The 27,892-nt window shown below is 36.8% G+C and overlaps 1 protein-coding gene across 1 annotated transcript in view; it reads left to right on the top strand.

Moving 5' to 3' along the window:
- Positions 1–302: 302 nt before the first annotated feature.
- LOC123529746 (pre-mRNA-splicing factor ATP-dependent RNA helicase DHX16-like) overlaps positions 303–27,892 on the top strand; it is a 40,657-nt gene continuing 13,067 nt past the window's right edge. Inside the window, exons 1-4 of the mRNA XM_053521226.1 lie at positions 303–414; positions 15,806–15,947; positions 21,542–21,610; positions 25,234–25,365. Of these exons, the coding sequence (XP_053377201.1) occupies positions 356–414; positions 15,806–15,947; positions 21,542–21,610; positions 25,234–25,365 (402 nt within the window). The 5' untranslated portion in view covers positions 303–355. The remainder of the gene's footprint in view (positions 415–15,805; positions 15,948–21,541; positions 21,611–25,233; positions 25,366–27,892) is intronic.

Raw genomic sequence — 27,892 nt, 5'->3', positions numbered from 1 at the left:
AAAAGTTAGGGAAATAAAAAATGCAAAAGTTGAAGATTTTGAATTACTCTGGTTTATGTTCTTGTATTCAAAAATGAAATAAGTAATAAACAATATTTTGATAGAATGTTTTTTAATTGTTGCTGAACTTAGCTCAGATTTATGAAATCTTGGTACATGTATATACTAAGCAGTACCAAGTAAATTTTAGTTGCTTTGCTTCTGTTGAAGATATATGCCATGAGGTCAGAAAGCAAGCCATTAGATGATTATTTTGTCCTACAATTTATAGATATATTTGACTGTCTGTTTTATATAGGTTGGTTACAGTATCCAGTTTGAGAACTGTACCTCAGAAAGAACTGTAGTAAAATATATGACAGATGGTATGCTGTTAAGAGAGTTCCTCAGTGAACCAGATCTCAAGACCTACAGGTATATTTATGTTGTTATTGTATAACTTTGACCTTGCGTATTTATTTATGCATATTTTCCTTCCATTTTGGAGAAATGTTTCTTATTCTAAGAAAAACCCATGTAGGAAGGTCATCATGCAACTGAATGAAAATATACTTCCTCTTTTGATGCCTTCGAGGAGTGGTTAAAGCTACTGACTTCAAATCACTTGCCGATCACCTCTGTGTGTTTGACATCTTGTATGTAGACTTCTTACATTTAAAGAAGTCATCCAGTGTACTTGTGTAAACAGGTGTTGCTGGTGTCAGATATAATGCTTGGAGGAACACTTAGGGTCTTCCAGCACCATTTAAGTCTGGAAATTTGCCATATGACTTATATCATGCTGACGTAAACCCCAGTAAGAACTATATTGTCCATAAATGAAATAAAAGATCATTTTTAGCTCACCAGAGCATGAAGTGCTCAATGTGAGCTATTGTGACGGCCATTGTCCGGCGTCCAGTGTCGTCTGTCTTGCATCGTCAATCAACATTTGCCTTGTGAAAACTAGAGGCCACATTTGTGACCCAATCGTTATGAAATTTGGTCAGAATCTTAGTTTTGATGATCTCTAGCTCAGGTTTGAAACAGGGTCATGTGGGGTCAAAAACTAGGCCAGTAGGTCAAATCAAAGGAAAAGCTTGTGAACAGTCTAGAGACCACATTTGTAACCCAATCATTATGAAACTTGGTCAGAATGTTAGTTTTGATGATCTCTAGGTCAAGTTTGAAACTGGGTCATGTGGGGTTAAAAACTAGGTCAGTAGGTCAGATCAAAGGAAAAGCTTGTGAACACTCAAGAGACCACAATTTTGACCCAGTCTTTATAAAACTTGGTCAGAATGTAAGTCTTGATGATCTCTAGGTCAAGTTTGAAACTGGGTTATGTATGGTAAAAAACTAGGTCAGTAGGTCAGATCAAAGTAAAAGGAAAAGCTTGTGAACACTCTAGAGACTACATTTTTAAACCAATCTTTATGAAACATGGTCAGAATGTTAGTTTTGATGATTTTTTTGTCGGGTTCGAAACTGGTTTATGTGGGGTCAAAAACTAGGTCAGTAGGTCAAATTAAAGAAAAAGTTTGTGAACACTCTAGAGACGACATTTGTGCCCCAGTCTTTATGAAACTTGATCAGGATGTTATTGTTGATGTTCTCTAGGTCAAGTTTGAATCTGGGTCATGTGGGGTCAAAAATTATGTCAGTAAATCAGATCAAAGGATCATGTGGGGTCAAAAACTAGGTCACCTGGTCAAATCAAAGTAAAAGCTTGTGAACACTTTAGAGGCCACGTCTGTGGCTCAATCTTTATGAAACTGTGCCAGAATATTGTCTTAATCATTTCTAGGTCAGGTTTGAATCTGAGTCATATGGGATGAAAGGGAAATCTTTTTTTTTTTTTTCCCAAAGAGAAATCTTGTCAACACTCTAGAGACCACAATTCAAGTTTGAAACCCATTAGAATAAGTCAGAATGTTTGTCTTGATTATCTATAGGTCAAATTCGAATCTGGGTCATGTGGGGTCAAAAACTAGGTCACAAAGTCAAATCAATGGAAAAGTTTGTGAACACTCTAGAGGCCACAGTTATGACCCAATCTTTATGAAACTTGGTCAGAATGTTTGTCTTGATGATCTCTAGGCCAAGTATGAATTTGGGTTATGTGGGGTCAAAAATTAGGTCAGTAGGCCAGGTCAAAGGAAAAGCTTGTGAATACTCAAGAGGTCACAGTTTTGACCCAATATTTATGAAACTTTGTCAGAATGTTTGCCTTGATGATCTCTAGGTCAGTTTTGAAACTGGGTTGTTCAGGGTCAAAAATTAGGTCAGTAGGCCAGATCAAAGGAAAAACTTGTGAACACTGTATAGGCCACAGTTGTGACTCAATCTTTATGAAACATGGTCAGAATGTTTGTCTTGATGATCTCTAGGTCAAGTTTTAATCTGGGTCATTTAGGATTAAAACTAGGTCACATGGTCAAATCAAAGGCAAAGTTTGTGAACACTCTAAAGGCTACAGTAGTGACTCAGTCTTTATGAAACTTGGTCAGAATGTTTGTCTTGATGAACTCTTAAGTTAAATTTGAAACTGGCTCATGTGGGGTAAAAAAAACTAGGTCAGTAGGCCAGATTAACTCTGGTGAGCAATATATAGGGGCATCATGGCCGTCTTTTTTTTTTGTTTGTTTGTTTGTTTGTTTTTTAGCTCAGCTGTCACAAAGTGACAAGGTGAGCTTTTGTGATCGCGCAGTGTCCGTCGTCCCTGCGTTTGTAAAGTTAGGGGAATTAACTCCTGATTTTATTATGATAATTAATAAGTTAACCAACAATTCCATTTTACTATGTTCCTTTTATTTCTATGGTTCTAAGATATATATGTAATGTTCATGTCCATCATAATTAATAACAAAATATATTTCCAAAACCTTATTTAAATCTTTCACTTCATTATCTCATTAATAATATTTTCTGCATAATTTCTTAATTTCCGATCTAACTCCAAATTTTGACCTAAACAGTTCTAAACCTAAAAAGTATTCTGACCTAAACAGTTCTTAGTCTTAAAATCTTCTGACCACAACAATTTACAAACTTGAGCAGCTTCTGAACGTAGCCACACCTACAGGTATCATATTTCACAGGGCTGACCCTTTCTTAACCAATCAATGCCTTTGTAAAAGAATAGATAACTTGTCAATATTCATTAATTAGGTTACTAATGATGATTCCATCTTTTCCCATCAAACTAAAGATCAAAGGCACTTTCACCTATGTGTGACTTTTAACAAGTAATACCATACCAAATTGCAGTATGTAGATCATGCTGCTTTCTAGACAAAACCAGCATGGACATTATGTTATATCAAAGATAAGCTATGTACACTTAATTAGCTCACACCTTGCCTAATATCTATACTTAATTCTGTCCAGACCATAATAAATATGCAGCTGCTGTGCATTCATGATTTGACCCAACAACTACTTAAAAATTTATCAAATATTATTAATGCATAATATTAAATTCATCAAAAATAATATTCATAATCATAACTCTGTGACATATCCTCACTCCTTCAAAAATTTGCTCCGCAATATGTCACAGAGTTATGATTATGAATATTATTTTTGATGAATTTAATATTATGCATTAATAATATTAAATTCATCAAAAATAATATTCATAATCATAACTCTGTGACACGTTCGTCCGTAAACTTTTGCTTGTGACCACTCTAGAGGTCACATTTTTCATGGGATCTTTATGAAAGTGGGTCAGAATGTTCATCTTGATGATATCTAGGTCAAGTTCGAAACTGGGTCACGTGCGGTCAAAAACTAGGTCAGTAGGTCTAAAAATAGAAAAACCTTGTGACCACTCTAGAGGTCACATTTTTCATGGGATCTTCATGAAAGTTGATCAGAATCTTCATCTTGATAATATCTAGGTCAAGTTTGAAACTGGGTCACGTGTGGTCAAAAACTAGGTCAGTAGGTCTAAAAATAGAAAAACCGTGTGACCACTCTAGAGGTCACATTTTTCATGGGATCTTTATGAAAGTGGGTCAGAATGTTCATCTTGATGATATCTAGGTCAAGTTCGAAACTGGGTCACATGCTGTCAAAAACTAGGTCAGTAGGTCAAATAATAGAAAAACCTTGTGACCTCTCTAGAGGCCATATATTTCAAAAGATCTTCATGAAAATTGGTCAGAACTTTCACCTTGATGATATCTAGGTCAAGTTTGAAACTAGGTCACATGCCGTCAAAAACTAGGTCAGTAGGTCAAATAATAGAAAAACCTTGTGACCTCTCTGAAGGCCATATTTTTCATAGGATCTGTATGAAAGTTGGTCTGAATGTTCATCTTGATGATATCTAGGTCAAGGTCGAAACTGGGTCACATGCTGTCAAAAACTAGGTCAGTAGGTCTAAAAATAGAAAAACCTTGTGACCTCTCTAGAGGCCATATATTTCACGACATCTTCATGAAAATTGGTCAGAACGTTCACCTTGATGATATCTAGGTCAGGTTCGAAAGTGGGTCACGTGCCGTCAAAAACTAGGTCAGTAGGTCAAATAATTGAAAAACCTTGTGACCTCTCTAAAGGCCATATTTTTCATGGGATCTGTATGAAAGTTGGTCTGAATGTTCATCTTGATGATATCTAGATCAAGTTCGAAACAGGGTCATGTGTGGTCAAAAACTAGGTCAGTAGGTCTAAAAATAGAAAAACCTTGTGACCTCTCTAGAGGCCATACTTGTGAATGGATCTCCATAAAAATTGGTCAGAATGTTCACCTTGATGATATCTAGGTCAAGTTTGAAACTGGGTCACGTGCCGTAAAAAACTAGGTCAGTAGGTCAAATAATAAAAAACCTTGTGACCTCTCTAGAGGCCATACTTTTCATGGGATCTGTATGAAAGTTGGTCTGAATGTTCATCTTGATGATATCTAGGTCAAGTTTGAAACTGAGTCAACTGCGGTCAAAAACTAGGTCAGTAGGTCTAAAATTATCAAACTCTTTTGACCTCTCTAGTGGCCATATTTTTCAATGGATCTTCATGAAAATTGATCTGAATGTTCACCTTGATGATATCTAGGTCAGTTTCGAAACTGGGTCATGTGCGGTCAAAAACTAGGCCGGTAGGTATAAAAATAGAAAAACCTTGTGACCTCCCTAGAGGCCATATTTTTCATGAGATCTTCATGAAAATTAGTGAGAATGTTCACCTTCATGATATCTAGATAAAATTCAAAACAGGGTCACGTACCTTCGAAAACTAGGTCAATAGGTCAAATAATAGAAAAACCTAGAGACCATATTTTTCAATGGATCTTCATGAAAATTGGTCAGAATTTTTATCTTGATAATATCTAGGTCAAGTTCAAAACTGGGTCACATGAGCTCAAAAACTAGGTCACTATGTCAAATAATAGAAAAAACGACGTCATACTCAAAACTGGATCATGTGGGAAGAGGTGAGCAATTCAGGACCATAATGGTCCTCTTGTTTTGGTATAGAATATGGTTACAGTTTTAGTCATAATATACTCTATGATTTATTAGTCCCCTACTGGTTGAAAACCAGTTTTGGGGACTATAGGAATGCTCTTTTCCGTCATTCCGTCTTTCCGTCATTCCGTCATTCCGTCATTCTGTCATTCCGTCATTCCGTCCGTCCGCAATTTCGTGTCCGGTCCATAACTCTGTCATCCATGAAGGGATTTTAATATTACTTGGCACAAATGTTCCCCATGATGAGACGACGTGTCATGCGCAAAACCCAGACCCCTAGCTCAAAGGTCAAGGCCACAATAGGAGGTCAAAGGTCAACAGGGCTTTTTTCCTGTCCGGTCCACAACTCTCCCATCCTTGAAGGGATTTTAGTATTACTTGGCACAAATGTTCCCCATGATGAGATGATGTGTCGTGCGCAAATCCCGGACCCCTAGCTCAAAGGTCAAGGTCACAATTGGAGGTCAAAGGTCAACAGGGCTTTTTTCCTGTCCGGTCCATAACTCTCCCATCCATGAAGAGATTTTAATATTACTTGGCACAAATGTTCCCCATGAGGAGACGACGTGTCATGCGCAAAACCTGGACCCGTAGCTTAAAGGTCAAGGTCACAATTGGAGGTCAAAGGTCAACAAGGTTTTTTTCCTGTCCGGTCCATAACTCTCCCATCTATGAAGGGATTTTAATATTACTTGGCACAAATGTACCTCATAATAAGACGATATGTCATGCACAACTTTCAGACCACTAGCTCAAAGGTCAAGGTCGCACTTAGCAGTCAAATGTTAACATAGCATGAACAGGGTCTGTTTCGTGTCCGGTCCATAACTCTGACATTCATTAAGGGATTTTAATATTACTTAGCACAAGTGTTCCCCATGATGAGACGACGTGTCATGCGCAAATCCCGGACCCCTAGCTCAAAGGTCAAGGTCACAATTGGGGGTCAAAGGTCAACAGAGTTTTTTTCCTGTCCCGTCCATAACTCTGCCATCCATGAAGGGATTTTAATATTACTTGGCACAAATGTTTCCCATGATGAGACGACATGTCATGCGCAACACCCAGTACCCTAGCTTAAAGGTGAAGGTCACACTTTGAGATCAAAGGTCAAGAGGATTTTTTTCCTGTCCGGTTTATAACTTTGTCATGCAAAGCAGGATTTAGATATCAGTTGGCACAAATATTCCCCTGGATGAGACAACATGTCATGCGCAAGAACCAGGTCCCTAGGTCTAAGGTCAAGGTCATATTTAGAAGTCAAAGGTCAAATTCAAGAATGACTTTGTATGGAACATTTCTTCTTCATGCATGGAGGGATTTTGATGTAACTTGGACCAAATGTTCACCACCATGAGGCACCCTTGTTTTTAGAATTACATCCCTTTGTTATTACTATAAATAGATTTTATTGTAACTTTTTTATTACTGGCAGTAGAGAAAAATCGAGACCACTTTTCTGTGGTACAGCATGCATGTTACATCCAATTTTTAGGTGTATTTTGACCTATCTCTACCTGGTAAAGAGTTTCTTGTGGACTTATATTATTAATTTTTTTTTTTTTTTTTTTTAAAGATTAATTTCCCTTTGTTGTTACTATAAATAACTTACATGATAACATTTTTATAATCAGCCAAAAAAATTCAATATGAAAACAACTGTGGGTTTTTATATATGCACATTTTAATCCAAGTGTGTTGTTATAATGTTATAACATATTGTATATGTAGTACAATATTGTTTATACATCATTGACAGATATCAGTTCATTATGTTATGCTGCAGTAGAAAAAATTAGGTGCCTTCCAGTAGGGGACTTTGTATTGCATGGCAATACTTCATTCACTTGTTTACTGTATAGATTGAGTTAGCACTGTGGTTATTTTTACTTTACACTGGTTTCAGGGGAAAAGTTATTCAAATCAGCACATAGAAAATTGCCAACAGGTATTGGTTGTAGTAGATGTTCCACACTAACACTAGTCATAGTTAGAACTTTATTTATTCACACTAAACACTAATTTAGAAGTGTAGATTTTAACACTGATCTGATAGTTTGCTTCACACCAATAAATGGGATATTCTTTGCCTTGATTAACCCTTAGCCTGCTGGCTGCAGATGATTCTGCCTTTGCGACCAGTGCAGACCAAGATCAGCCTGCACATCCGTGCAGTCTGATCATGGTCTGCACTGTTCTCTATTCAGTCAATAAATTTTCAGTGAAAACCCCTTTGAATAATAAGTGGTACTGTCCAAATTGAAAGATGGACCAGTCCATTATAGAAATATAGCAGGGTTAGGGTTAAGCTTTTTAGGTCACCTTAACTTTGTTAAAGATGAGCTGTTATTATAGGTAGATTCATCCATCTTTTGTCTCCCAGCATCGAAATATTTAGCTCAGCTATTTGAAGAATAGAAAGAACTGTTCTACTCAATTGGGCGACGATGACATTCTTGCATGATTATCTTTCAAGCTATTCATATAATTCCACTTGACACCTTTAAATGGTGGCGTAGATCCAAAGATTGTAAAAGTTTTCAAACAACTACATCTGTTGTCTCATTTACTCATCTAGTACAATCAAAATGTAGAGTAAAACCTGATTCAGGCTAAATACCTTTCATTGTTGATATATTTTTTGTGTTGTATTGTATGTCCATATCATTCTATGATATGTAGTTTGTACAGCGCTTTTGAACGTTTATTTTATAGATGAAAAGAGCGCTATAAAATTCTGGTAATTAATAATAATAATAATAATAACTTGATGGACAAAACTTGTTCTTCAGTGCCCTTGTTTGGACCTCTCTCAAGTTATTCAAGTGCTTTCTCATATTTAGGGCTGTCATAGCAAAAAAAAGAAGAGAAAAACTTAAAAATTTTGCATTTAAGCAGGTTTCTCAGAGACTACTGGGCCAAATGCTTTCAAATAATTCAAAAATGTCTTGGGGTATCTTGAGTTAAGCTCTCAGGACATGTGACACAACCCTATCAATTTTGTCGAAAATTTTGTCCCATTTTAACTTTAAATTTTGGTAAAAGTTTTGCTTGTAGGCAGGTTTCTCAAAACCCTTTCAAACTTCACACACAACTTCAACATCTATGGCAAGTTACATAACAAGTTGTTTAAACAGTTCCACTTGGTTGCACATAGGGCCAACACTGCTAAAAATAGAAAAAGTTTCAACGACATCTCCTCTTAACCAATGGTCCGATTTTGAAAGAATTTCACACAAATAGGCCTTATGTCACCCTCTACGAAGATTGTTCAAATTATACCGATTCATCAAAAAACATGGCCGCCAGGGGGCGTGGACACTTTTCCCTATATTAATATCTTCTCGTGTGAAACTGCTGGCCCTATTTTTAAATAATTTTACACAAATGGTCCATGTTTGACCTTCTACCAAGATTGTTAAAATTATTTTGATTTGTCAAAAAACACGGCCGCCAGAGGGCGTTGTTACTTTTCCCCATATTTATATAATGGAAATTTTAAAAATCTTCTTGTGTGAAACTGCTGGCCCAATTTTAAAGTAATTTTACACAAATGGTCCTCGTTTGACCCTCTACCAAGATTGTTAAAATTATTTGATTTGTCAAAAAACATGGCGGCCAGAGGGCGTTGTTACTTTTCCCCATATGTATATAGTGGAAACTTAAAAATCTTCTTGTGTGAAACTGCTGACCCGATTTTAAAATGATTTTACACAAATTGTCCTTGTGTGACTCTTAACCAAGATTGTTCAAATTATTCCGATTTGTCAAAAAACATGGCTTCCAGGGGATGTGGTCAATTTTCCCTATATGTATATAGTAGAAACTTAGAAAATCTTGTATAAGATTGTTAGCCCATTTTAAAATAAAATCACACAAATGGTCCTTGTGTGACTTTCTACAAATATTGTACACATTTTTTTTTTAGTTGTTAAAAAGCATGGCCGCCAGAGGGCGTGGTCACTTTTCATGAACAATGTCTTTAAACAACATCTCCAAAAACATACAATGGATTTTGATGAAACTTTACACTAATGATCTCTGGGTAGCCCTATTTCAGAGTTGTTCAAATGGTTCTGGTTCATTGAACATATGGGTTTTTTTGTTAGAAAAATAGGTTTTCAGCTATCAGACTTTAAAAATTTTTTTCTCTTGAGCTTTGATATCTGGCATGTGATATAAGGGTGTCACTCTCTACCATATTTGTCCAAATTATTGCCTCTTTGACATGTTACTTACTAAAGGCTTATATATAAGAAACTATGAAAATCAACTTCTTTGAATCAATAATAGCTAGAGCCTTGATATTTGGCATGTGATATCGGAGTTGTGCTGTCTACCATAATTGTTCAGATTATAGCCCTAAGTTAAAAAATGTCAGTAACATGTATATAATACAGGCTAACATTGAAGAAACCTAACTTTCTACTTGTACCATTTCGTTACACAAACACACTTGAAGCCTTGTACACAGGTGAGCGCTTTAGGGTCACAGACGTTACCTCTTTCCCAGTAAGTTCCCCTTACGTTTTTAGCTCCACTATTTGGAGAATAGGAGGGCTATACTACTCGTCCCGGCGTCGGCGTGACCCTTCTTGGTTAAAGTTTTTCGGCAACCTTTGTTTTTCTGTCATATTTTTGTTACTATTGCTTATATCTTACTATAACTTCACATAAACATTGTCCAGTATACAAACAGAGTATGTGTAGGAGCTGAGCCCATTATACCTAAGGTCAAGCTCACCAAGGTGTTATACTTAGGTTATTTTTAAGGTTAAAGTTTTTCGGCAACCTTTGTTTTTCTGTCATATCTTTGTTACTATTGCTTATATCTTACTGTAACTTTACATAAACATTGTCCAGCATACAAACAAAGTATGTATAGGGACTAGGCCCATTATATTCAAGGTCAAGGTCACCAAGGTCTTATACTTAGTTTATTTTTAAGGTTAAAGTTTTTTGGCAACCTTTGTTTTTCTGTCATATCTTTGTTACTTTTGCTTATATCATACTGTAAGTTCACATAAACATTGTCCAGCATACAAACAAAGTATGTGTAGGAGATTTGCCCATTATACCCAAGGTCAAGGTCACCAAGGAGTTATACTTTGAATTATTTTCATGTTAAATTTTTTCGAAAGCTTCGTTTATGGACATATCTTTGGTACTTTAAAAGATAATGACTTGAAATTAAAAGTATTTGTTTATAATCATCTGCATGTGTGGCTACATACTCCATAACTCTTATTGTGTTTTGACAGAATTATGCCCCTTTTGTACTTAAACTTTTTTGCAATCTTCGCTTTCTGGATACTACTTTAATGCAATATAAGATAAAGACTTGAAACTTAAAATGTATCTTTATCACCATCATCCGCATGTGTGGTAACAATCCCCATAACTCTGATTTCTATATTTGACCGAATTTTGCCCCTTTTATACTTAAATTTTTTACAAACTTCGTTTTCTGGACATATCTTTGGCACTATATAAGATAATGACTTGAAACTCAAAATATATCGTTATCATCATCATCTGCATGTGTTGTAACAATCCTAAAATCTCAAATTTGTGTATTTGATGGAATTATGCCCCTTGGTGTATCTTCCTTTTAAAGTAGAGGTCTCTTATTCAGATATATATTCATTTTACTGTCAAATCCCCGAATAGTGGAGCGCACTGTCTTACGGACAGGTCTTGTTGAATTGGTGGCAGGGTTCTCGCCAGGCTATTATCGCCTGTCGCATGCGACATGCCTTCAGACTTTGAGTTGTATATTTGACATCCCTTATTTCCCCCGTCATCCCTTAATTGCCGAAGTGACATGTCATAAAATCATCCCAATAAACACCCCGATTAATTCGATAGTGTATTCGAAAAGCATCCACGTGCTACCCGATAGTTTAGGTAAAGCGATGCCAGTTAAGATAACCGATAAACCAATGACAGCTTCCTATATGTGGAACGTGTGACGTAAATTTCATCGTAGCTCTGCCTTTAAATCCTTTGACAGGCGGTATCTTGTGATGTGTACATGAAAGTGACTGTTTTCGCAAGTTTTAAGATTATACATGTCATTAGATATAATGACAGATGATTCAACAATTATCGTCCGAATGTTTTTCACAATCAAGAAAAGACAATGTAAGGAATTAAGTCAAAAATTGTGCAACATGGTAAAATGTTTTTGAACAATTATCGCCGTAATATTAATGTTTTTCACATGTATGAAATGTGTTTTCTCGGGCGTAATATCGAAAAGAAAATGCAAGAATTAATGTTTTTTGTCGTCACTTTCAAAATAGAACTTGTAGAGAAAAGTTTGAAATACCCTCCGTGCATTATTTCATCACGAACAGACACTGGTAGAACCACCGACCTTCCATAAGCCAGCTGGATGGCTTCCTCACATGAAGAACATCACATGAAGAATTCAATGCCCCGAGTGAGGCTCAAACCCACATCGATGAGGGGCAAGTGATTTGAAGCCAGCAACCTTAACCACTCGGCCACGGAGGCCCCGGTCACAATTTCAGAATCCCTCCCAGCCACGCCAAATGGCCAAAGGAAATCGGGCATTGATCCAGCGTTTCCCTGGATGACAGTCTCAGATTGTGTTGTTTTACATGTATGTACAACAAACAGTTGACATTTTCAAAAACTTAAAATGGATAAGTTTTCAGCAAATAAACTCTGCAGAAATAGAAGACATAAACTTTAAAATACAAATAGATCTGTGTGCAGTGCTAAAATTGTGTTGTTTTATGTACAATAAATAGTAAATGAACATTTTTAGCAACTTAAAATTGATGAACTTTTAATTGTCATTCAGCAAATAACTCCATAGGATTTTTGTGACCTAATATCTTTTCTTGTTGTACATGTAAATGATGCTTATTAATCACTGAAAATACCACTATGTTTTTCACTCTGAAATGCACCAGAATGCACCAAAATGAGTTGTAGTAACACAAAATTTTCTGGGGTGACCCCCATACCCTCCATGAAGGAGGGGACACCCCTCCCGCACCCACCCCTTTGCTCGTCAAAAAATATCCTTCTGCAACATGCCTTCAGAAAATCCTGGCTAGAACCATGGGTGGTCTCTGACCTGCTAACAAATGTAGTAGTACTTTTGTCTGCCTAGTTGGTGTTTGTGTTAATTTTATATACTATCTGGATTGAATAATTATGATAATAATTGATATTCAGTGAAGAATAATACAATATCATAATATCGTATATCAGAATGAATGCTGAATGACTCCTGAACTCAAAAAAGTGTAACAGTTTGTTCATGTACAGTTGCATTTATTATGGGGGAGACATATTGTTTTTGCCCTGTCCGTCCGTCCATCCTTCCGTCCGTCACACTTCATTTCTGAGCAATAACTGGAGAACCATTTGACCTAGAACCTTCAAACTTCATAGGTTGTAGGGCTGCTGGAGTAGACGACCCCTATTGTTTTTGGGGTCACTCTGTCAAAGGTCAAGGTCACAGGGGCCTGAACATTGAAAACCATTTCCGATCAATAACTAGAGAACCACTTGACCCAGAATGTTGAAACTTCATAGGATGATTGTTCATGTAGAGTAGATGACCCCTGTTGTTTTTGGGGTCACTTTGTCAAAGGTCAAGGTCACAGGGGCCTGAACATTGAAAACCATTTCCGGTCAGTAATTGATTTTGGAATCACTCCATTAAAGGTCAAGGTCACAGGGGCCTGAACATTGAAAACCATTTCCGGTCAGTAACTTGAGAACCACTTGACCCAGAATGTTGAAACTTCATAGGATGATTGATGATGAAGAGTAGATGACCCCTATTGATTTTGGGGTCACTTTGTCAAAGGTCAAGGTCACAGGGGCCTGAACATTGAAAACCATTTCCGATCAATAACTAGAGAACCACTTGACCCAGAATGTTGAAACTTCATAGGATGATTGTTCATGTAGAGTAGATGACCCCTGTTGTTTTTGGGGTAACTCTGTCAAAGGTCAAGGTCACAGGGGCCTGAACATTGAAAACCATTTCCGGTCAGTAATTGATTTTGGAGTCACTCCATTAAAGGTCAAGGTCACAGGGGCCTGAACATTGAAAACCATTTCCGGTCAGTAACTTGAGAACCACTTGACCCAGAATGTTGAAACTTCATAGGATGATTGTCTGTGCAGAATTAATGACCCCTATTGTTTTTGGGGTCACTCCGTTAAAGGTCAAGGTCACAGGGGCCTGAACCTTGATAACCATTTCCGATCAATAACTTCAGAACCTCTTGATCCAGAATGTTGAAACTTCATAAGATGATTGAACATGCAGAGTAGATGACCCCTATCAATTTTGGGGTCACTTTGTTAAAGGTCAAGGTCACAGGAGCCTGAACATGGAAAACAATTTCCGATCAATAACTTGAGAACCACGTGACCCAGAATGTTGAAACTTCATAGGATGATTGAACATGCAGAGTAGATGACTCCTATTGATTTTGGGGTCAGTCTATTAAAGGTCAAGGTCACAGGGGCCTGGTCATGTAAAACCATTTCTGGAAAATAACTTGAGAACCACTTGACCTAGAATGTTGAAACTTAATAGGATGATTGGACATGCAGAGTAGATGACCCCTATTTATTTTGAGCAGTGACTGGGAAAGAATTTTTGTCTATGGGACAATGTCTCGTCTTAATAAAAAGTTATGAGACATTTGAAAATTTTATGTGACATTCGGAAATTTCTATGAGACAGTTGCAACTTGTGTTCTAGGAATCAGTATCTTTGCAGATTAAAGTACCTCTTACATGTGATAGTAACTTAACACTGTGATAGCTTCACAGCTTTATTTTCAATCATTTATGAATTTCAAAACAATGGCAAATAAAGTAACATTTAATACTTTTCAGACTTGAGTGTACGTCATTTAAAAAACCAACACAAAGAACCTTACACCTAACCATAATACTGTTTTTATACACTTTAAAACAGCTTTATCTTCTAAAGAGTGTGATTGCTGGACTGCCTGCTGAAATTCAATAGCAAGTTTTGGTGCCTCAGTTGCATTAACATGGTCAGAGGGAGCTTCATGTCTCGTCATTGATCATGATTGATGTGGTTTTATACATAGAGCAACCAGTTAAGATAAGATAAGATAATATTTATTTAACGTCGGTTATATATAAAAGTTACAAAATAAGCTTGAAGCTTATATCCGACATAAAATTGTTTTTCTTCTTGTTATCAACACATGGTTTACAATATAAAACACCATCAGATTCATATAGCCAAGGCCAGAGTTTAAACCAATTAGATTGAATTTTTCTAATGTGTTTTTAAGTAGATGCAGTTGTTTCAGGCTCTGACTGACTAGACTTTTCTTGATCAACCTCGGTAGGCTCGGTCTCGGATAATGTCATTTTTCGGTGCCTCGTTATTGTTGACATCCTTTTGTAACTTCTGTTGACCTTTAATGGGCAACAATTTTCTCTTTCTGGAGGTCATGCTTGAAAACTTACATAAAAACGAAGACTAGAAAGAAATATTCTCCCAAAACAAACGTTTCTTAATACCGGAAGCGCTTTCACTACGCGCACAAGTTACGTCCCTTTACATCAGATTCGTACTCAAAAATATTCGAAATTTCGTCCTTTCGCGTTTTTATGCGACGCAGGGCGCACCAGCGCTTAAACTCATGAGACATTTTTCATTTTTATGTGACTATGGCGCATGGCGCATGGGTTTCCCAGTCACTGTTTGAGGTCACTTGATCAAAGGTCAAAGTCACAGGAGCCTGAACAGTGACTTGAGAACCACTAGGCCAATAGTGTTGAAATTAACGGGATGACTGGACATGCGAAGTAGATGATCCCTATTGCAGCTAACCATCAGTGTCTCTTTGAAATTCACTCCTGACCCCTATTGACTTTTTGCCTATAGGACTCAGTGTTTTCCCTTGGCTTTTGAAAATAAGGGTCATTGTGACCCCCAGTGTTTCACATGTGGGGGTCATTTTCAAATTTTGGGGGTCATACAGAGATACTAAAATTAGTATTTTGAATAAAACTTTGTTTTTCTTATACTAGTGATTTAGCCACTGATTATACAGAATTTATTTTTACGGGTCATTTGTCAGAAAAGTGCGACTATGACGCAGGATTTGTGCATCAGGGAAAACCCTGAGGACTTTGCATTGGGGGAGACATGTGCTTTTTTACAAAAGCAATTTCTAATTTTATAAATTTTAAGTCATTCTGCAATATGATCAAAATTGATTCTAATTAATATATCTGAGTTGCAATATTATTATAGCAGTAATTAATTGATAACATAATGAGTTCTATATTTTACCTGACAGTGTGCTGATTATAGATGAGGCCCATGAAAGGACATTACATACTGATGTTCTGTTTGGATTGGTGAAAGATATTGTAAGGTTTCGACCTGACCTCAAGCTTCTGATCTCCAGTGCTACATTAGATGCGGAAAAATTCTCACAGGTATTCTTTGGTATTTGTTGACTTTATGATTTATAGTAAATCTTAGATAATAGCAAAATTATTGGGACATTTGCAATTTGATCCATATAATGGATGCATTTTGTATCAGTTATATACGAGTGTTACTTTGTACTAGTGTTAAATTGAAGGTAGAGATTACTTTCGATCACCTTTGATTTGTGTTTATGATATTTTTTGTGCCATCATACTCCCCCAATGAGTGGTGGGGGCATATAGATTTTATAGGTTTGGTCGTGTCTGTGCGTGCGTCTGTCCGAAGTTCGTGACACACCTAGCTCAAAAAGTATTTGATATAATTTGATTGATGACAACTTGCATGACTGTTTATCCTGATATGAACTCGCGCACTTCCTCTGCCCCCTATTTCCAGAGTTAAGGTCCTTGATTATTTGTTTGTGATGCTCATAGCTCAAAAATTATATGGCCTAGAATGATGAATACTTTTTCATGAAATGTTTTTTGAGGCTATACCCCCTTAAGACTGCAAACATTTGAATTATTGTCCCTTATTTGTGACTAATGTACCAGTGGGGGGTACACCCTGTGTACTGCAGACACATTCTAGTTGTAAAATTTATTTTAATTTCTGTTTATTTACCCTATTTTGGTGCATATAGGTCACACTTTTTCTACCCATTTTGCTGCCTGAAAAAGTTCCTGCGGCCTATATGACAGAACATTGCCAGCAGAATTTTTTTCGGGCCAATTTTCTGATCGTAGCTCTCGCAAAATTACATGCATTTGTTACAAACGAACAAAATGGATAAAAAGTATCAATATCGGCAGCTTTTCAACCAATAGCGGTTATTTTCAATAAAATATATCGTAAATAACCCATACAGACTATTGAAATTACGAATGACTTTAATTCAATGATGTTTTTGAAGTTTGAATAATGTTAGTTTCTACTTTCGTTTTACTGGACGCCATGACAGGTTAGATAAAATCCGGACAGATCCGTCCTCCATTCCAAACATTGTTTATACTAATTCTTAGCGTAATAAAAAACTTTTACTTTTAATTTTTAAATAATAAAAAAAACTCCAAAAAGAGATATTTTGTTAATCTTTTTACTCAGAATCAAAAGAACACAGTTAATTACATGACGCGGAAAAATGTTATAATTGCTGTGCAAACAATTCACACTTTAACTTGCATAATTGCAGAATGTAAACACAAATCGACTGCTGCCAATTAGTGTCAAAAAGCCGCATTTCTTTGATTTGAGGTGCAGTCTATTACCGATACTACCGTTGGTACGAAACGGTTAGGATCGAAAATAACACTGTGCGATTTCCACCAATCAGGTTCTGATAATGATTCAGTCCGCGGCAGCAATATGGCCGCCGCCATAACTTTTTTGCCGGTAAAAATCTGAAATTTAACTGCGACTAATACGCTAGAACTTCAATTTTCCTACCATTTCCAGGGCAAAAATTAGATGCGTACTATACATTACCGCGACCTATACACACCAAAGTATGGTAAACGTGATGTTTTCAAGGTCTCAACCTCTTAGTACTTCTGAATTTCTAGCAGTAACATTGCCACTACTGAACTTGCTTTATTAGCCCACCTGAGGGGACTGTAGAAATACCATCTATCCTTTTATCTGTCTGTCCTTCGGCAAATCTCGGTCCTGTGAAAACATAAAAGGTATTCAAACTAGGTTAATAAAACTTGGTATTTGAGTAGAGGGCAATATGTAGAATATGCACATACATGCTTATGCTTGTAGGTCAAAGGTCAAGGTCACTATCTAAGGTCAAGTAAAAATTGTTTCTGTTCCATAACTTTTAAATGCATTGATGGGTTATCTGAGTGCAACACACAAACATTCCCCATGATAAAACAATGTGTCAGCGCATGATCTATGCTTTTCAGTTTAAGATGAAGGTCACTGTTCAAGGTCAAGTAAAAGTTGTTTTTAATTGCAGTGAAGGATTTTTTATTACTACAGAAAAATGTTCCCAGTTATTAGACTATGTGACATGCACTGGACCCACGGTTGTAGGTTAAAGGTCGAGGTCACTATTGAAGGTCAAGTAAAATTGTTATTTCAAAAGTAGGGGACTCTGTATTGCCACTGCAATACCGGGTCACTTGTTTATACATTAATTAGAGGCAGTGATTGGAAGTACAATAGAAAAATACCCAAACTAAGCTTCTGTACTTGCTTGATATGTCTCCCCTGACTATGGGAGATAAATTGTCTTACTGTTTAAATGTCTTACTGTCTATGACTCCATCTGTCAGGGGGCCATAGTTTTATCTTATATGGAGAACTTTGAAAATCTTCCCCTCTAAAACTGCTGGTCCAATTTCAAGATAATTTAACAGAGATGTTTGTTGGGTAACCTTCTACCAAATTCCCTCATATTCTTGTGATTTGTCTGAAAACATGGCTACCAGAGGCTGAACTTATTCTCTCTACGGCTATATGAAAAACTGAAAATTTCAGAAACTGCTGGCCCTATCTTAAAACAATACTACAGTTATGCTTGGTTGACTATTTACCAAAATTGTTCAATTAAGCTGTGAAACTCAGATGGGCAACATAGGGCCTTCATGGTCCTCTTGTTGATTAAACTCACATTGGGAACATGTGTTTTACTTCACTAGAAAACAGTGTGCTCCAGGGAAGCTGTTGTGATTACCTATCATCTGTCTGTTGTTCAACATTTCCTTTGAATAAAAATTTTTTATTTGATGAAGTCTGCACTGCAAAATCATAATCCTACAGGTGCTCAGATCAAATGCGTTTTTTTTACCTTTTGTTCTTTTTTATGCCCCCACTTTGTGTTGTGGGTGGGGGGAGCATATAGATTTGCCCTTGTCCATCCGTCCGTCCTTCCGAGAATGTTGTGTCGCGCCTAGCTCCAAAAGTATTTGACATAGAGTCAAGAAATTTACAGGAATGTTGGTCAGCATGTGTAGTTGTGCACCTGGGGTTTCGCGTCTGGATTCATTCAGTCGTGTAGGAGTTATGGCCCCTGACTTAGTTAAAAATTGGTCATTTTAATGTTGTGTCGCGCGTAGCTCCAAAAGTATTTGACATAGAGTCACCAAAATTAACAGGAATGTTAGTCAGCATGTGCAGTTGTGCACCTGGGGTTTCACATCCGGATTCATTCAGTCGTGTAGGAGTTATGGCCCCTGACTTAGTTAAAAATTGGTCATTTTAATGTTGTGTCGCGCGTAGCTCCAAAAGTATTTGACCTAGAGTCACCAAAGTTAACAGGAATGTTGGTCAGCATGTGCAGTTGTGCATCTGGGGTTTCGCGTCCAGATTCATTCAGTAGTGTAGGAGTTATGGCCCCTGACTTAGTTAAAAATTGGTCATTTTAATGTTGTGTCGCGCGTAGCTCCAAAAGTATTTGACATAGAGTCACCAAAGTTAACAGGAATGTTGGTCAACATGTGCAGTTGTGCATCTGGGGTTTCGCGTCCGGATTCATTCAGTCGTGTAGGAGTTATGGCCCCTGACTTAGTTAAAAATTGGTCATTTTTATGTTGTGTCGCGCGTAGCTCCAAAAGTATTTGACATAGAGTCACCAAAGTTTACAGGAATGTTGGTCAGCATGTGCAGTTGTGCATCTGGGGTTTTGCGTCCAGATTTATTGTCATTTTAATGTATTGTCGCGTGTAGCTCCGAAAATATTTTACCTACAGTCATTACGAAGAGAAATGAGTTTTTTAGCATATATGTTTATATGTACATTATATATGGTTATGTTTTGCATTTTTTTTTAATTAGCAACATATTGTTTTCCCAAAGTTGATCTGTGTCCTTTGTCATGTAGTGTGGGCATCTGTGTCTCATGGACACATTTCTAGTTGATATTGTATTGTTTTAATAGGCATTTTTTTTTTTAAAGAAATAATTTGTACCTTGTTGAAGGCCTCATTGTAAATATGTGATTTCATTTGCATCTGCTTATGTGATTACATAATGAGTTTTCCTTCATAAAATAAAGAAATTATTATTATTATTATTATTATTATTATTATCATTATTATTAATATGAATATGCCTCAAAAATCATTTGTTGGAATTTAATAAAACTTGACTTGAATGTTCCTTGAGTGATCATCTTCCAAAGTTGCTCAAACAATTCCAACTGGTTGCACATAAGGGCTGCAAAAAATCTTCCAAAAATGTCTCCTTTTTATCCACTGGTCTGATTTTGAAATAATTTTATAGAAATGTTCAAAGACTGTGCAACTTATTCGACTTGTCAAAGAAATAAATCTACTCAAAAACAGAAATGTTCCTTGGATGACCCACTGTTGAGGTTGTTTTATTTTTTCAGGTTCATCAACAAAATAGTTGCCAGGTTTTCCTAATATCTATGTACTGGATAAATAAAAAAAATTCAGAGAAACTGCTTATTTGATTTTAAAATAATTTCACTGGAACAGTCCATTGGTGACCAAATAAGAGTGTTCAAATAATTCTGATTCATCAAAAACATGGCTGCCAGAGGGCATGGTCACATTTCCCCATGTATATGTAGTTTGGGAACTGTCAAAATGACATTACCAGAAACTTCTGGTCTGATATTGGAATAATTTTTCACTAATTTGTTTCTTATAAGACCATTGATGAAGATTGTTCAAATTATGTCAGATTGTCAAAGAAGTGACTGCCAAAGCTAAAAATGGAAAAATGTTCAAATGACATCTCCTCCGATATTGCTTGTTTGATTTTAGAAATAATTTCACAGAAAAGTATTTTTGGGTGACTAACTACCAAGATTGTTCAAATTATTCCAATAACTCAAACAAAATGATATCCAGATCTAAAAACAAATATTTCAGGTGAGCGATATAAGGTCATCATGGCCCTCTTTTTCTTGCATACCAGACGGGAATTTCCTGTATTTTTATCGTTGGTGGAAAAATCCATCTTACACCCCGGGGTTTAAGATGACTCTCGTGCTTTAAATGACGTATTACAAACTACCTATACGTAGAAGATTTATGTAGTTATTCATATTTTTTTATTTAAAAAAATGGAATAAAGATCCAGTACCTTGACAGTTCCTCTTTGTTCCTGATAGTATATTTCTATTTGATTCAAAACACGTTATTTTATCAAAAATTCATAAGGTTAGGCTGCAACTGATAAAACAAAACCGGAACTAAACATTGATATTTGTCTTTGAAATGTCAAGATGTCTTTCCTGTTTACGGACGTTGCTTTCTCACGCTTTGTTTAAATACGCTGCTATAAGAAATAGTTCTAAAAAGAAAGCTGTTTGATTGATTTTATTTTTTATCATTGTTTTGATATCGATATGCAAGAAAAAGATTCTGTCACTGGTTATAGGTGTAGATGGGGATATCCTGCTCTCAGGTAACTGTTTAGGCGGTAAGGAGGCTGGAGCCCTCTTACCGCTAAACAGTTACCATCGAGACCGGAAATTCCCATCTGCACCTACAACCAGTGAAAGAATCTTATATTCTCAAGTTCATATTTCCTGTCGTCATAAAACTCTGTTACAGAGAATATAGCTGTCCCTCAGACTGAAATCTTGTCCTCATTGAATTATTTTCTTTCTGCATTGTAGTTTTTTGACGATGCTCCAGTTTTCAGAATTCCTGGCCGACGGTTCCCAGTTGATATTTATTATACTAAGGTAAGTTGACATTTTTTTTCAAAAGTTAAGTACGGAATCAAGACCTATTCATTTCAAATATGCAGGTAAAATAAGCTTGCTGTGGTTGTTTCTTGGAATATCTTTGTACATTTGTTTAACCTTTACCCTGCTAAATTTCTAAAATGGACTGGTCTATCATTCCATTGTAGCCATCGAGGATGTGCAGACTGATCTTGGTCTGCACTGGTCACAAAGGCAAAATCACTAGCAGGCTAGAGATTAACTACCATTTACTCATAAACACGCAATAATAAAAAAAAAATATGGAAGTCGGACATAAAATTGCACTGTTTAGTTTCCTATGTGTTGTCTGAGAATTGAACATGATGACAGTTAGTTTTAGCTGGCATTTTTGATACACAATGTATTTCTTCTTACAGTTATATTCATTGAGTTTTTTTGCTATTTTCATTGTATCACAAACTTTCCCAAGACAACTGGCCATGTGACCAAAATCGTTGTTGGCAAACATATGATATGGTTTTATTTGTCCCCCTAATCCTCCCCAACCCCACCTTTATCCCACTTTGGATTGGGGTTGAGGTTTGGAAATTCAGTTATGTCCTGCAAAAATATGAATTGGAAGATCTAAAACATAATAAAAAAATCAAAGTTAGTAAGGGAGAAGTAAACAAAGTAGTGCCTATGTGTCTCATTCAAAAATGCTTCTTTGAAAAAATAATACTATGTAGAGAGATACAGTCGAGACTGTTTTAAGAGACCGACTTTGGGAAGCAGCGAAAAGGTCATATATGACAGGGAGTCTCTTAAAACAGTCTCACTTAAGAGGATGACGCTGGTTTCATATATTTTTCCAATTAAAGTACATGAATATCGGATACTTATATATTAGCCTCTTTTAAGGTAGGAGTGGAAAATGATTAAATACTATTTCTTTAATTGCATATTGATAAAATATCAATTTCAAATAATTTGCATCATTCGTATGATGTTGGTAAAACAAATTTAAGCTCATGATCTGGCAAGAAAACAAAGGGGAGCAGTAAAATATAAATGTTCCATTTGAACTATTTGCACACTGAGGTTTATGATATTTATATTTTTGTGTACTAATTGTTCATTGACATTTATTCGATTATTGACTGCATCTTTAATCTGTGTTTACTCCGTCGTTTCCTGTTAAATAACGCCATATTTTTGTTTCACCAGGAATAAAGTTAATTTATGCACCGACTCCCAATTCTTCAGCAACTTTATACGCTGTTTTTCCCTAATTGAGCAATTCAAGTGCCTTAACCTGCTGTTCTAATGTCAAAACAGTTCTTTTTATGCCCCCGAAGGGAGGCATATAGTTTTTGAACCGTCTGTCAGTCTGTCGTCTGTCAGTCTGTCGGTCTGTCAGTCTGTCCGCAATTTTCGTGTCCGGTCCATATCTTTGTCATCGATGAATGGATTTTCAAATAACTTGGCATGAATATGTACTACAGTAAGACAAGGTGTCGCGCGCAAGACCCAGGTCCGTAGCTCAAAGGTCAAGGTCACACTTAGACATTAAAGGATAGTGCATTGATGGGCGTGTCCGGTCCATATCTTTGTCATCGATGGATGGATTTTCAAATAACTAGGCATGAATGTGTACCACAGTAAGGCGACGTGTCGCACGCAAGACCCAGGTCCGTAGCTCAAAGGTCAAGGTCACACTTAGACATTAAAGGATAGTGCATTGATGGGCGTGTCCGGTCCATATCTTTGTCATCGATTGATAGATTTTCAAATAACTTGGCATGAATGTGTACCACAGTAAGACAACGTGTCACGCACAAGACCCAGGTCCGTAGCTCAAAGGTCAAGGTCACACTAAGACTTTAAAGGATAGTGCATTGATGGGCATGTCCGGTCCATATCTTTGTCAACCATGGATGGATTTTCAAATAACTTGGCATGAATGTGTACCACAGTAAGACGATGTGTCGTGCGCAAGACCCAGGTCCGTAGCTCAAAGGTCAAGGTCATACTTAGACGTTAAAGGTCATTTTTCATGATAGTGCATTGATGGGCATGTCCGGTCCATATCTTTGTCATTCATGCATGATTTTGAAATAACTACGCATGAATGTGTGACACAGTAAGACAACGTGTCGCGCGCAAGACCAAGCTCCGTAGGTCAAAGGTCCTAAACTCTAACATCGGCCATAACTACTCATTCAAAGTGCCATCGGGGGCATATGTCATCCTATGGAGACAGCTCTTGTTTATGTTTTTCATCAGCCATTTTTATGCCCCCGAAGGGAGGCATATAGTTTTTGAACCATCTGACAGTCTGTCGGTCTGTCAGTCTGTCGGTCTGTCAGTCTGTCCGCAATTTTCGTGTCCGGTCCATATCTTTGTCAACGATGGATGGATTTTCAAATAACTTGGCATGAATGTGTACCACAGTAAGACGACGTGTCGGGCGCAAGACCCAGGTCTGTAGCTCAAAGGTCAAGGTCACACTTAGACGTTAAAGGAAAGTGCATTGATGGGCGTGTCCGGTCCATATCTTTGTCATCGATGGATGGATTTTCAAATAACTTGGCATGAATGTGCACCACAGTAAGATGACGTGTCGTGCGCAAGACCCAGGTCTGTAGCTCAGAGGTCAAGGTCACACTTAGACATTAAAGGATAGTGCATTGATGGGCGTGTCCGGTCCATATCTTTGTCATCCATGGATGGATTTTCAAATAACTTGGCATGAATGTGTACCACAGTAAGACGATGTGTCGTGCGCAAAACCCAGGTCCATAGCTCAAAGGTCAAGGTCACACTTAGACGTTAAAGGATAGTGCATTGATGGGCATGTCCGGTCCATATCTTTGTCATCCATGCATGGATTTTCAAATAACTTGGCATGAATGTGTACCACAGTAAGACGACGTGTCGCGCGCAATACCCAGGTCCGTAGCTCAAAGGTCCTAAACTCTAACATCGGCCATAACTATTCATTCAAAGTGCCATCGGGGGCATTTGTCATCCTATGGAGACAGCTCTTGTTTGTAAACAAATAAGTTCTCGTCTCAAACAACTTCACGTGACATAAAGAACGGTAACTCTGTCGTGTAAAATCTTGTGGGGGAGCGTCTCAAAGTCGCTGAAAACGGTCTAAATATCGATTAGGGAGCCCGATTTCACAGTCGCTTGTCGCGTAAGGCAGGGGGTTGCTTAATTCAGACTCTTTTAATAGTAACTTGCGTCTGGAGCATAAAATAGGGTCGCATATAACAGGGAGTCGCTAAATTCAGGGGGTCGTTAAGGCAGTCTCGACTGTATTCATGTTTCTATTAGTTGTATAATAGATAATGCAAGAAAAGGAATCAAACACTTGAAATTTTGTATGGAACTATCTTGCTTTCAGGTAACTCACAGTTTAGGCAGTAACTCAGTGCAGCTTCATTACTTTGTAAGCAGTGGCCTTCCAACAGTCAGTGAAAAAGTAAAAAAAATATAACAGAAGCATAATACTGCTAAATGTGTTTCTGAAATTAACGAAAAGTCTCTTTTTAAAGAAGTAAAAAATATAAACCTCTAGATATATCAGTGAAAGAATTCCAATCTTCCAATCCAGGTTTCATTTTCACTATGTGGTATTTTCCTGTTTACAGGCCCCTGAAGCAGATTATATAGATACAGCTGTGGTCTCGGTTCTACAGATACACTGTACACAAGATGAAGGTGATATTCTTGTCTTTCTTACTGGACAGGAGGAAATAGAGACAGCCAGTGAAATGTTAACTGTAAGTGGGAATTAAAGGTTCATTCTTAGCAGTTACTCGTTGACATGGTATTGTTACTCATTGCCATGGTAGAATCACTGTCTCATTTGCATTGTATGGTTACTCATTGACATAGTCTCATCTGTCAGAGGACACAGTTCCATATGTTAAGTGTTGGTTACTTTCTTTATTCAATGGGCATGGACATAATATATAAGTAGTAATTTCAGGATATTTTGTTGCCCTTCAATCCAACTGGGAAAAAAGTTTCATTTATATGAAACTTTTTTTACCTGCTAAATTGAACATAAGACCTCCTTGTTTATTTTATATGTTATACAAAATTAGAAATAATTCTATTGCTGTTTGTAAAAGGACATTGTGTAATTTCAATTACCATTCTCCTCAAGTAACCTTAAAAATAAAATTTCTACTAAACTTCAATGGAAAGAAAAATATGACCCTGATAATGAATAAAAACAGCCTCAGGTGAGTTTTTCTGATTGCTCAATGTCTGTCGTCCGTCAACTTTTAGCTTGTGTATGCGATAGAGGCTGTATTTTTCAACTGATCTTCATGAAATTTGGTCAGAATGATTACCTTGATGAAATCTAGGCCGAGTTCGAAAATGGGGCATCTAGGTTCAAAAACTAGGTCACTAGGTCAAATCAAGGAAAAACCTTCTGTATGCGATAGAGGCAGTATTTTTCAATTGATCTTCATGAATTATGGTCAGAATGATAACCTTTATAAAATCTAGGCCGAGTGTCATCTGGGGTCAAAAACTAGGTCACTAGGTCAAATCAAAGAAAAATCTTGTGTATGCGATAGAGGCTGTATTTTTCAATTGATCTTCATGAAATTTGGTCAGAATGATTGCATTGATGAAATCTATGGCCAAGTTTGAATATGGGTCATCTGGGGTCAAAAAGTAGGTCATCAGGTCAAACCAAAGAAAAACTTTATGTATGTGATAGAGGCTATATTTTTCAATTGATCTTCATTAAATTTGGTCAGAATAATTGCCTTGATGAAATCTGGGGTCAAAAAGTAGGTCATTAGGTCAAATCAAAGAAAAACTTTTTGTATGCGATAGAGGCTATATTTTTCAATTGATCTTCATGAAATTTTATCAAAATGTTTGCTTTGATGAAATCTAGGTCAGGTTTGAATATGGGTCATCTGGGGTCAAAAATTAGGTCACTAGATCAAATCAAAGAAAAACCTTGTGTATGCGATAGAGGCTGTATTTTTCAATTGATCTTCATGAAATTTGGTCAGAATGATTGCCTTGATGAAATCTAGGTCTAGTTTGAATATGGGTCATCTGGGGTCGAAAAGTAGGTCACTAGGTCAAATCAAAGGAAAACCTTTTGTATGCAATAGAGGCTGTATTTTTCAGTTGATCTTCCTGAAAATAAGTCTGAATGATTGCCATGATGAAATCTAGATTCAGTTTGAATATGGGTCATCTAGGGTCAAAAAGTAGGTCACTAGGTTAAATTAAAGCAAAGCCTCATGTATGCGATAGAGGCTGTATTTTTCAACTGATCTTCATGAAGTTTTGTCAGAATGATAGCCTCGATAAAATCTAGGTCAAGTTCGAATATGGGTCATTTGGATTAAAAAGCTAGGTCACTAGGTCAAATCAAGACAAAACCTTGTGTATGCAATAGTAGCTGCATTTTACACTGGATTTCATTAAATTTGGTCAGAATGGTTGCCTCGATGAAATCCAGGTCAAGTTTCAATATGGGTTGTCTGGGGTCAAAAAATAGGTTACTAGGTCAAATCAAGGCAAAACCTTGTGTATGCAATAGAGGCTGTATTTTTCAATTGATTGTCATGAAATTTTGTCAGAATGATAGCCTTGATGAAATCTAGGTCAAGTTCAAATATTGGTCATCTGGGGTCAAAAACTAGGTCAGTAGGTCAAATCAAAGAAAATACTTGTTTATACTCAAGGTTTTTTGCTCCAATTTTAATGATAATTGGTCAGAATATTTTTTCCCATGAAATCACTAGGTAAAACATATTTACACTGTTATGGTGTGTTTCTCAGGTGAGCGACCTAGGGCCATCTTGGCCCTCTTGTTTGTATGATGAGTTTCTATCAATGAAAATATTTCACACTTGAATGGGGCGATATTAACCATGAAGTAACATTCTCATTGTTCCTGGACACTTTAAAGAATTAATATGTTGCCTCTACGCCCTTCTAATTATCATACTTTTGGTCATATTAACCTCATTTTTAGCTCGACTTTTTGAAGGAAAAGTAGAGCTATTGCACTCGCCCCGGCGTCGGTGTTGGTTAAAGTTTTTGATGAAGTCAAATATCTCTGTTACTATCAAAGCTATTGACTTGAAACTTAGACTAGATATTTACTATCATAGTCTACACCAGGAGAAACAATCCCCATAACTCTGATTTGAATTTTGACAGAATTATGCCCCTTTTTAACTTAGAACTTTTGGTTAAAGTTTTTGATAAAGACAAATATCTCTGTTACTATCAAAGCTTTTGACTTGAAACTTAAAATACTTA

The sequence above is a fragment of the Mercenaria mercenaria genome, chromosome 13 (genome assembly GCF_021730395.1).
Source record: "Mercenaria mercenaria strain notata chromosome 13, MADL_Memer_1, whole genome shotgun sequence".
Taxonomy (NCBI): Eukaryota; Metazoa; Mollusca; class Bivalvia; order Venerida; family Veneridae; genus Mercenaria; species Mercenaria mercenaria.
This window is presented reverse-complemented; position numbering and strand designations above follow the sequence as displayed.